General features: G+C 28.0%; 3 protein-coding genes across 3 annotated transcripts, besides 5 other annotated features; all 3 read left to right on the forward strand.

Moving 5' to 3' along the window:
- Positions 1–33: 33 nt before the first annotated feature.
- TVAGG3_0796130 (alpha-amylase family) lies at positions 34–630 on the forward strand (the record flags this gene model as incomplete). Its single annotated transcript, XM_001305220.1, has 1 exon — positions 34–630. One exon carries the CDS (start codon positions 34–36, stop codon positions 628–630), a length of 597 nt encoding a protein of 198 aa, XP_001305221.1.
- Positions 631–789: 159 nt separating this feature from the next.
- Positions 790–2,016, forward strand: TVAGG3_0796140 (alpha-amylase family; the record flags this gene model as incomplete). Its single annotated transcript, XM_001305219.1, has 1 exon — positions 790–2,016. The coding sequence occupies one exon, from the start codon at positions 790–792 to the stop codon at positions 2,014–2,016; it is 1,227 nt and encodes a 408-aa protein (XP_001305220.1).
- Positions 2,017–4,443: 2,427 nt separating this feature from the next.
- Positions 4,444–4,881, forward strand: TVAGG3_0796150 (uncharacterized protein; the record flags this gene model as incomplete). The annotated part of the gene is made up of 1 exon (XM_001305218.1): positions 4,444–4,881. One exon carries the CDS (start codon positions 4,444–4,446, stop codon positions 4,879–4,881), a length of 438 nt encoding a protein of 145 aa, XP_001305219.1.
- A 1,608-nt stretch (positions 4,882–6,489) lies between these two features.
- Positions 6,490–7,337: a mobile genetic element.
- Positions 7,338–7,477: a mobile genetic element.
- Positions 7,478–8,611: 1,134 nt separating this feature from the next.
- Positions 8,612–9,490: a mobile genetic element.
- Positions 9,491–10,295: a mobile genetic element.
- Positions 10,296–11,419: 1,124 nt separating this feature from the next.
- Positions 11,420–12,509: a mobile genetic element.
- The last annotated feature ends 56 nt before the right edge of the window (positions 12,510–12,565 follow it).

A 12,565-nucleotide genomic window follows, 5' to 3' on the forward strand; every position in this document is an offset into this window, starting at 1 on the left:
GAGAGGACATCACAAAAATCATTTTATTATAAGATGTATGGAAATGATGAAGCTCTATTGAGAGACACCGAGGCAGGTGATGCATCTCTCATTGAAGATGAACCTAAAAAGTCTTGTTTTAACAAGAAATGCATTACTTTGTCATTAATCTCAACAGTTTCAATATTAATTGGTGTTGTAATTGGAATGCTTGCTGCATTTTCTTCAACAAAGGCGGCTACAACAACAATTTCGAACCAATATGATGCTTTACCAAATTGCCAAATTTATCAATCTTTTTCATGCAAAAACAGACAACAATCAGCCATGGACTCACAGTATTTCGATAACAGATGGAACACACCTAAGAGAGGCGAAGACAGATGGAAACCAGGATTCCAAGATATGTCAACACTCGCAGGTTATTCACAGCTCAAGTATAGTGCTGGAATGAAGTCATGCACATTTAATATTATTACAAAGACATCGAGAAAACTCGATTTGACTTATTATTTTGATGGAATTCCACAAAATACAAATTCCAAAGTTTACGATTCAAGCTACAATAAAATCCTTAAGGTCAAAGTCATTGCAGCAACAGGCGAAACATTAATTCTTGATGACATTGATTTCGCTTGGAATGCAGCTTAATTAAAGCAAAGAAACAATGACCAGAGATACAGAAATGGCCAAAAGGGTGTTATCGTTGAATTATTTGGCTGGCCAGATGACGACATTGCCGAAGAATGTAAAACAATTGCAGAAGCTGGATATTTAGGTGTCAAAATCTTCCCGCACCATGAACAATTAATGAGTTCTCAACCATACGAGTGGGAATTGAACCCATGGTATTTCATGTACCAACCAGTTTCATACAGACTTGAAGGAAGAATGGGAACAAGAAATCAGCTCCGAAACATGATCAACAAATGCAGATCATATGGTTTAAGAGTCTATGGTGATGCAGTTATTAACCATATGACAGGAAATGGTAATGATTTGTCCAACCACAGAAATCCAAATGCAAATTGCGTTACATGGGGCAACAAGACATCATCTGCATTTGAAAATGGATCTCCATTCTATACACCAGCATATACATATGAAGTTAATCCAAATACAGGAAAAGGAACAAACGTATTAGAATTCCCAGGTGTTCCTTATGGACCAGAAGACTTCCACTGCGACAAACCATGCGATTCATGGGCTGATCCAAACATCCTTTCATCAGGATGGCTCGTTGGATTATCTGATTTAGATACATCCAAGGAATACGTCAGACAAAGAATCGCTGACTTCATGGTTGACATGATTTCAATTGGTTTCAGCGGTTATAGAATTGATGCGGCCAAACATATTCATCCGGACGATTTAGCTGCCATTTTCAGAAAAGTTAAGGAAAGCTTAGGTGGTAAATTACCTGATGACTTCATTACATGGTTAGAAGTCTTAACAGGTGGAGAAGCTCCTCTCTTGGTCGAATTGGACAGTGATTATTCTTTCACAAAAGGTTTGACAAAAAAATTGAAAGAAAACGGTTTGACAGAGGATGAAATTCTCAAGATCAAGATTTGGTGGTGCGATTATCCAAATCATCCAGACTCTGATAGAGGTGCATTAGACAACAGAAGAAAAGTCATCCAGAACGATGATCATGACCAACAAAATGATGGATCATCAAGTAGAAACATGTATAATGATGGATGCGTTCTTGCAAGAGGATGTGATGCAAATAGCCACAGAAACTATGAAATAAGACTCTTTAAGTATCCAAATGGTGTTTACAATAACAAGGATGACTTCCCAATTAGATGCATCCTTTCTTCCTATTACTTCATGAATAATGGAGCTAAAGGAATTCCTGATGGAAAATCTTCTTGCAGTTTGTGCACAAAGGACTGCAATGGTTGTAAGGATAGACCATATGTAAAGGCTTATGATCCAAACGCTAGAGCTTATCCTGGCGGTATCGGTTATACTTATGTTCATCGTGATTCTCAAATCATTGATGCAATGAACTATTGGATGAACTTATAATAAATATCTTTGTATATTATATTTTTATCTAAATTGATGAGCTTTTTCTTAATATAGAACTACAGCAGAATAAATACATTGCTTTAAGAAAAACATGTATAAGTTGAACTAATATAAATATATGTTTTAATGAGTAATTATCAATAAATAAGCATTTATTAAATGAAATTTTGAAAATATATGATTTCAAAGCATTGTTTGTAATGGTAAAATCCAATAAAAGTATTGAATTGTTGGAATATGCATCAACCACTAAAAACAAATTAAAATCTTCTCAATTGGATATGATTTATTTATGATAGACGCAAATAATTAATATACTATTTATGTTCATACTATTTTATCTAAACAAATCATATAATAATGTTTCTGTAATGAAATTGATTTACAATTTCTACTTAATTAATGGTATTGTTGAATAAAAATATTTATATATATGTTACTAATGAAAATTTTATACATGTCAAATCAGAAAATCTTTAATTACTATAATGAACATAGAGATTTTTCAAATTTATTCATAATAACCCAGTTTAATTCTCAAATCTGCATTTTTACAACATAAAAATGTTGGTTAAATCATAATAACATCTATTAACCATTTTTTGATGTTTGAAAGGCTTAAAGGCGTAATTTTTTAATTAAGTCATTATTTTTCATTGTTATATAATACAGATATAATATTGTATATAAAAAGTGCAATATGTATTAACGATGCTATTTCAATGATTGAATGCCTATTCAATATCAAAAGATTTTAACATTCAATTTTTGATAAATTAATATTGATAGATTCATAATTTAATACTCTTTCGAATTTTAGAAATTTTGTTTTAGAAGGGAAAAATCTTTTTCATGAGATTATTTTATTATTGACTTGATGTAAAGAAAAAATACATTGTTAATTTATATATGTCTATTCAATTTATCAAATTGAATTACAATTGAATATTTTTTGAATGATATTTCAAAATTCGTTTATTAACAAAACAAAATTAGTTAAATTAAAGGATAGTTCAACATTACAATCAACAAACTATTTTATATTCTTATCGACGAAATTAATTGTTAAAAGAAAAAGCTAATAGGTACTTTCAAATTCATTTGTATATCAATATATGTATTTTCACAATTTATCCAGCGTATTATTAAATAGCACAGTATAGACGATATGACATACAACAATTTATTGGTTTCAAGATGATTTTTTTGCGTTTTATGAAATTTTCTTATTAAAAGGAAAACACGAATATTTTTACAATTGAAATGCTTTATACATCATAAATTATATCATTTTTTCAAGAAAAACTAGATTCATTAAAAAATCAATAATAATTATAACGAAACAGTAAGCAGAATCATTTCACTTAGAGCCATTTAATACAGAAAATACCTTCTGCAATCCAAAAAAAAAGTTAATGAAATTATATAATTTTTTTAGGTGTTTGAAAGCTTAATGTTATAATTTTTATTCTAATTGTCAGAATGAAATTATAAACATGATATCAAATGTCCAAAGAATTCATTATTTTTATAATTTTATCATTTTTGAAATTATTACTATCATAGATATGACATTTATTACGGTGCTGATTCATACATTTCTAAAGTAGCTTTATATCAGCTTAGAAAATGAAGAAAAAATTATTTTCGACATTTTTCCGTCAGAAAACCTAAATTATAAATTAGTAAGCAGGAAATCAATCAAGAATACAGAAGAAATAGTTATAAAATGCATCTGCCTATAAATACATAGTTTTTTAAAAATTTATCATCATAATCGAGAATAACTTGAAATCTGATAGTAAATAATTAACTTCCTATATTGTCTGGAATATAATGTACCAGAAAATCTTTCAAAGCCCATACTCTGAAAAATTGCTATTTTCTCTTCGAAAGTTAGAATTAATTAAACATCTCTTATATATTTATAAGCTCTATTATAATAGTTTAAGTATTCTCCACATTATCAAATTGAGCCTCGTTTTTGGAATCAAAGATAGGTCTCAAAAAGATTCTATGGAATTCAATTGCAAAAATTCTGTTTGTTCTTCAAAGAAAAAATAAACTCTTCAGTTGTATTTACGACACTACCATATCATTTACAGTATTGAAATAAATTGGATGCATTCTTTGGTGTCAAAAAACATAATTTACTGAATCAATTTCGCTAAATAATGAATCCGGATCCTTTATAATAAAAGATAATGAAAGATTCAGAAAATTTTTATGGCTTCCAATTTTTAATTGAATTTATTTATACAGAGGGTTTATCATTAGGAACAATGGTGGGAAGAAAATGACCATATATTTAGGAATATATCATGCAATTTAACTATATAACCGCAAAATTTCTTAGGTAAATTTCAATAGACCTATGTGGAATTGAATGATTATCAATTTTTTAAGAAATATATTTTATTAAAGATGAATGATATGAGACTTATAAATGATATACTTCGTACCAGAGCCCGTAATAACTATCCGAGGACCACGGAGCAGTCGATCAAAGATCACGAAACGCTCCTGAAAAGGATCGACCGCCTTGGTATTAAACTGGACTACGTTTCGGCTTACTTGGATAAAATTAATTGTTTCCACCAAACCACTAACCATTTATTGAGCGAGGCAACAAAATATGCTGCCATAATCAATATTAAAATCGACAGACTTGCAAAGAGGAACAGACAAGCCCTACTCTGCTGGTATACAGAGAGCTGGGACTCTGTACTTCCTTTACTGCCAATGAACCCATATGACGTTGTGCAGCAAATCAATCAAGAAAAAATGATGAAAAAGGTAGCGCATGCACCAACATATGATATCGATGTATCTGATTTGAATCAATTGCTTAATTATCACTAAAATAAAGATATTTTGTTCCTTACTTTTTCAATTTTTTTCAACTTCATTTTTCTGAAGGTTCTCATTTTATTTTTGAGAGCTAAAACAGAAATCTGAAAGTATAATCGAAGGATCTATTGATAATAATATTGGTTTGTTGACTAAAGTACTGCAATCATTACGGTAAATCAAAGTTTTTCGCAAAATTGAAGAAAAATATTGACAAAAAATAGCGAAAAAGCGTGAATTATAATGGTTTTGAATGATCATATTGTATGAAAAAGCAATTTATAGTTAAAAGTTAAATTTGACATAGATAAAATTATTTTATAATAAATGCTGAGAAAATTAATATATTATGGAGTATTTCGGAAGAAAATTGAGATTAAAATGCATATATATTTGTTTGATATCAAATAATAAGAAAAAAACTTGAAATTAATAAGAAAGTAATAAATAAAATGAAATTGAAAGTAAATGTAGGAATCGTTGATATGGAGATGATGACTGTTAATTAGATGGAATTGAGTGAAATTATTAAAATGCATTTTTTTTGAAATTTCAAGATTAAAATTATTATATAATGGGAGATATTAGGAAAGGTCAGGATTTCAAGATTTTATAAGCTTGATCTCAGCAATCAAACCAACACTTTCTAAGAAAATTCATATCTAATATGGACAGTCAAGCGTGGTGCAAATTTCTCATTCAATTTTGAATGAGTGATCAAAATTTTGATAAAAACCTCTAAAGTTAATCGAGAAATTTATTGTTGAAATATTGATATATTTTGTATAATACTACTAATTTGTATTGAATGATTTACAATCCAAAATAAAAGATTGTAGTAATTATAATGTACTATAGATGTACTTTCATGAAATTATAAAATTTTGCAAATTACCACAGACTATTTCAGAGGATTGAGTTGCCACTCAATCCTCTGAAATAGTCTGTGGTAATTTTTAGTCTCTACACTATTTCAATATAATCTCTATTTTTTAACAGTTTTTAAAAATCGAGCATTGAAAAGTGTGATGAGACTTATAAATTAAGAATTTAAAAGAACCGATTACAATTATATGGAAAAATTAGAATATTGTCAAATGGTTATAGTACAGCAAGAATACTCGGGAATTAGCTTCTAAAATTGACTATTTCAATATTTGAATTTTTGAAATGTTGAATTCGTATATAAAAAGGTGAACTGTTGCATGCTAAGTTCGGTCAACGATAGAAATTGAGTGTAAATTAATCGTCGAGGAAGTACGATTATGTAAAGTAAAAAATGTTGTGGGATTTTTAATATTATATATTATTTTATAATAAAATTTTTTGAGTCATTTTAAAAAGCACATATAATTTTTTGAATTTAAAAATTAAAGTAGTGTCAAACGAATTTATCACTTAATTTAATACTCAGATTTCTTAAAATTAATGAAAAAAGGGTTTTCTGAGAACTTTTGAGAATGGTTTTCAAATTCCATTATTGAAAATATATAGGTATTGTATGAAATTCAAACTCTATATTTATTAAAATTCTAAATTTTTAATAAAATAACTTTTCAGAGGAATATGATTTTGAATGGTTGATTAATAAGTATAAAAATGTCTACGATTTTAAGGGCTCGCCCGGGAGGATCATGTAAACTTCAGAATTTAGAACCTTAATTTTTAAGCAATAACTTGGTACCTAAATAGGTAGGAAAACTCTAAAAATATCAAAAAATACAACTTGGCTCCATAATAATCCTGTCATGGTGGCTGTTTGTATCCCCTAGTATTTTCCTCTTGAATCTCTTTTTCTGTCGAAATTAAATTCAAATCTCAGAAGTAGAAGTGAATAATCGACTTATTACTGCTATTATACGAATAAATAAATTCATTATATTATTTTTATTTACATAATATCTGTTTGAAGTCCATAATTCTATAAATTTTTCTTCAAAAACATTACAATCTTGATAGTTTTGATACTGTTTAATAGGTTTTTGGCACCTTATTTAGTATTTACTACGTATAGAGTCGATCTGAACTTAATTTTCGGAAATTTAAAATATTTATTATAAGTAAAATCTGATTTGAAATTTATGTTTAACTACTCATATCTTGCATTATCCTGAGTAGCTTTTGTAAAAATTCATCAAAAAAGATTTTAACGTGCTTTAATTTTTATTTTTTAAAATAATGCATATTATTATATAACTAGCATATTTACAAATTTTAGTGCTTTCAAAAATTTAATCCTCCTCCTCTCAAATAAACGTACATCCGGGTGGCCTGTTTTTTGCAAAAAATAAAATTTCATTTTTTATGCTTAAAAAGTCAGAATTTTTATTTGCTTCTGGGATATATGATGGCTATATCAGATGCCCATTCTTTTTGATACTCAACATTAAACATAAAACTTAGCCGTTAAGGCTCTTCTGAAAATATTTTTTTTCCGAAAAATTTTCGAAAAAAATCAAAAAATTTAAGGGTGCCCTATAGACGATAGACCACCCTCAGAAAAGCACTTTTAAGGCTATTATATTGAGAACTAGAATCTGGATAATCCATTCATTCGAGTTCTAATAAGGTTAATTTTGTGATGTTTACATTATCGTTATAGGGCACCCTTAAAAATCCCCGAATCTGCAGGGATTTTAAAAAATTATTTTTAGTAAAACTTAAGGATATTGTATCAGATATATTGGTATGGGCAAATTCAATTTTAATCCAATATTCATCGAGATATTAAGTTAACGAAGCTTTCAAAATTGAGAGGGTAATCCTCCTCCTCTCAAATAAACGTACATGCGGGTGCACCCTTAAGGAGGGAATTGTTCCTTATGAGGTATACATCATAACTATATACCTCATAAGGAACAATTCCCTCTTGATAGCTGGGAAACTTTATCTGAATAACTTATCATTTGGAGAAAGTTCCTCAGCTATCTACTGGGAACTAAAGGCTATGAGGCACTAATATATAATCAGTGCCTCATAGCCTTTAGTTTCCTATTAAAAACGAGAAAACTTGTTCGAAATGATAAACAATTTCGAACAAGTTTTCTCATTTTAAGGAGGGAATTGTTCCTTATGAGGTATACATCATAACTATATACCTCATAAGGAACAATTCCCTCTTGATATCCTGGATATTTTTGAATATATTTTTTTAATTAAAGTTCTCAAAAGTATTATCAAAAGTGATTTTTTAAAAAATATCTCCAATTAATTAACTAATTAAAAGTATTATATTTTTAAAATTAAAAAGTTTTTCAATTTTTTTGAAAGGAATTGAGATACTTCCCACGACAATAAAATTGAGAGGTTTACATTATGACTGATCTTAGCATGCAACAGAACATGTTATATCTAGCTACAATGACTTTACTGACTAGAAATTTATTATTTAAAAATTGAGATATGCTTTACAAATCTTCACAATCCGTAAATTTGAAGTGTCACAAAATTGAATTCTAGTCAATAAATTCTGAACCCATCCCATACCGAACAAATTTAATCAGTAATTAATTGATAATTTTAGAAATATGTTCATATCAAGATTCCAATACATAAAACTTTTTATGTCTTTAAATTAATAGCAAAAACCGTCCAGCCCATAAATATTTTCTTTACTTTTTGACACTATTTCTGAAATAATAAAAGCATTAATTTCGTGTTTTTCCTATAATTTCTGATCTAACTATTGATTTCATCAATTAATAATTCATTTTTCTTCAATTTTATGAATAATCGTTTTAAGGGTCCACTGTCAGGCCAAATAAGGTCTATCGTCGTCCCAAAAATATTGCTCAAGATGGTGTTTTACTAAGGCCCAAAACTTAAAAAAACACAAAAAAATTAACTTTACTCTTTTGAGATCCCTATCAGATGTGCATCAATTTTGACAGTATCGCAATTCGAATCCGATTTTTTAATGTAGATGTACTCTAACATTCTTGAAAAAATGCAAAACAATATTAATTAAGCTTTTCATTTCTGTATCATACACGAAACAAAATCATTCATTATACTAAAATTTATCAAAGTTTGAATAATGAAAAAATAATATCTAAATTTTTACATTGAGTCGTCTATTGATATGGTTAATATTAAGTCGTGCAAAAATGGGTATTGGCCAGAATAATACCCACTAAAATACACTTTTTTTTAAATTTTTTCAATTTGTTATGGTGTATCTTTATGATAATCAATAAAATGCTTATTTTTCATAAGTAAATACATAATTTATGCTTAAACACAAAAAATAACACGAAAATTTTTGACCAACATATCTAAACTAAGGATAATGGTTTGAATATAATAAACAATAATACTTTGTCCAGGGAATTAAATTTGTGCTATCCAATTGTCAATTCTTTGATTTTTTTTTAAATGCAAGATATCCCGGCATTAGCCTCAATAAATATATATATTATGCATCATAATATTAGTTTGTAATGACATTAAAGCGAAATTCCTAATTTCTTCTCAATTAAATTCCCTGAAAAACATTGGAATTAATGATTGGAAATAGGTCAAAAAATTCCTAATATAAAACTTATACTTAAGATAAAATTAAAATTCGAAAATATCTATTTTTCAAAACATGCATCCAAAAGCGAAAAAATTCGAAAAAATCGGGGCGGCGACAAATTTGCCCAGCCAGTAAAGTATTCAATTTTTTTTGCATTTTTTTTAAAGCTTCTTAACTTAAATCATGGAATGTCTCAAAGACAAAAGTAGCATACAGCATGTAAAGCTAAAGAAAGATAATCATAATTAATACCTTAATTTTTAATATTACGCATTTTTAGGTGCAAAATTTAAAAACATTCTAATACAATAGAGCAGTTTCCAAAAGTAGCATACAGCATGCAAAGCTAAAGAAAGATAATCATAATTAATACCTTTAAAGTTTAAAATCTTGATTTTTTTTAAAATCAAATATTTATAACTGTAATACATACAGCTTAAACCTTATACTTGTTTTCTCTTGTGAGAAAGCAATCTTACAAAGCTAACAATCCTAAAAAATAAAGAATTAAAATTTCATACAATCTTTCTTCGAATCTGTTCTTTTCTTAAGCCGCGAGCGAAGCGAGTGGCTTAGTTTCGTAATTTCATACAATCTTTTTTCGAATCTGTTCTTTTCTTAAGCCACTCGCTTCGCTCGCGGCTTAGTTTCGTAATTTCATATAATCTTTTTTCGAATTTGTTCTTTTTGTCTCCCGCGAGCGAAGCGAGTGGCTTTTTATTTTTTTTTAATTTTTTTTCTTTCTTACTTTTTTTCCCTTACTTACAAATTTGATAGTAACTTACCAAATCTCTCTATCATATAATAATAAATTAATCCATTTTTTGTTTCAAATCTGACACTTTACATTTCTGACATGTAAACCTGTCACTTTTCACTTCACCTCACTGGGCAAGTTTGTGCCCCCCTCGAAAAAATCTTGTTCTTATAAAACTCACTGATTTTGCAATTTTTATGCGATTTGAAGTGATAGAATATATTATCATCTTATTAAAGCATATACTTCATCGTTACATTTACAAAATATTAATCAGAACACTAGGGAAAGTGGATTTTCGAAAAATGACGATAACGATTATTTGCAAATCGCCTCTCAATTTTGAGAGACTTTCAATTTTTACAGTGGACCCTTAAACTCAACGTCAATTATATGTTTAAAATAGAAATTATTGTACATTGATGATAGTTAGTTCAATAATATTAGAGATTCCATGTTAACTCATGAAACTGTTCTCGAATTGAAAGATTAGTGTTGTCATTTTGAAAGTAATTTAAAATTTCATCAGATTTATGAATCATTCATTGTAGGTAATAAAGATATTCTGATATTTCATTGAAAAAGGTTTTTTGTGTTTGTGAATAATCTTCAAAATTACGAAACAAATAAACAATTCTTTTAGAAAGCATTTTGAAAGAAATTTCATACATATATTTTGCTACATAATGCACAAGGTTAAACTACTATTTCTCACAAAACAGATTAAAAGATTTGGGTCTATAGTTTTAAACCGCCAATTATTTGCTGAACTATACTATTCTGTGATATGGGTGTATTATTTTACAATCGTTTATGGAAACTTCTGAAATTTTGCAGATTTCCGCAATTGCAAAGCTTAAATTTAATTGTTCGGTTCTCAGCATAAAGCGGAATATAATGCTTATCATACAATGAAGTTGGTCATATAATTTAATTGATACGTCATCTATTGAATTTTTACAATTGAAAATCTACAAAACAAAAATCGTCAGTAAAAATTTCGATCTCAATTCAATTTCTGAGGATTTTAATCACACTTCAAAGTTAATCCACAATAAGTTTTATGTATCTTAAATATGTCCATACAATGGATAGCACAATTTATCAAATATAATATCTAGTTTTGAGTTTTTTATAATTCTTCCTTTGAAAACAAAGAATCAAATAATAAATAGATTCTGCCAGGCTGTGCCATGATAGTATTGGCAACAAATGTACCTCATACGTAAGTGTAATGCAAAAATTGATGAAAATATTATATTCTTTGCCCTTTTAAGGGTCCACTGTAAGGCCAAATAAGGTCTATCGTCGTCCCAAAAATATTGCTCAAGATGGTGTTTTACTAAGGCCCAAAACTTAAAAAAACACAAAAAAATTAACTTTACTCTTTTGAGATCCCTATCAGATGTGCATCAATTTGATGCAGTATCGCAATTCGAATCCGATTTTTTAATGTAGATGTACTCTAACATTCTTGAAAAAATGCAAAACAATATTAATTAAGCTTTTCATTTCTGTATCATACACGAAACAAAATCATTCATTATACTAAAATTTATCAAAGTTTGAATAATGAAAAAAAAATATCTAAATTTTTACATTGAGTCGTCTATTGATATGGTTAATATTAAGTCGTGCAAAAATGGGTATTGGCCAGAATAATACCCACTAAAATACACTTTTTTTTAAATTTTTTCAATTTGTTATGGTGTATCTTTATGATAATCAATAAAATGCTTATTTTTCATAAGTAAATACATAATTTATGCTTAAACACAAAAAATAACACGAAAATTTTTGACCAACATATCTAAACTAAGGATAATGGTTTGAATATATAAACAATAATACTTTGTCCAGGGAATTAAATTTGTGCTATCCAATTGTCAATTCTTTGATTTTTTTTTAAATGCAAGATATCCCGGCATTAGCCTCAATAAATATATATATTATGCATCATAATATTAGTTTGTAATGACATTAAAGCGAAATTCCTAATTTCTTCTCAATTAAATTCCCTGAAAAACATTGGAATTAATGATTGGAAATAGGTCAAAAAATTCCTAATATAAAACTTATACTTAAGATAAAATTAAAATTCGAAAATATCTATTTTTCAAAACATGCATCCAAAAGCGAAAAAATTCGAAAAAATCTTGTTCTTATAAAACTCACTGATTTTGCAATTTTTATGCGATTTGAAGTGATAGAATATATTATCATCTTATTAAAGCATATACTTCATCGTTACATTTACAAAATATTAATCAGAACACTAGGGAAAGTGGATTTTCGAAAAATGACGATAACGATTATTTGCAAATCGCCTCTCAATTTTGAGAGACTTTCAATTTTTACAGTGGACCCTTAAAGTAAAGTTATCGAATTTTTGAATGGTATGATTATCTTTATATTTTTAAAGG

Source organism: Trichomonas vaginalis, chromosome VI (assembly GCF_026262505.1).
Source record: "Trichomonas vaginalis G3 chromosome VI, whole genome shotgun sequence".
NCBI lineage: Eukaryota > Parabasalia > Trichomonadida > Trichomonadidae > Trichomonas > Trichomonas vaginalis.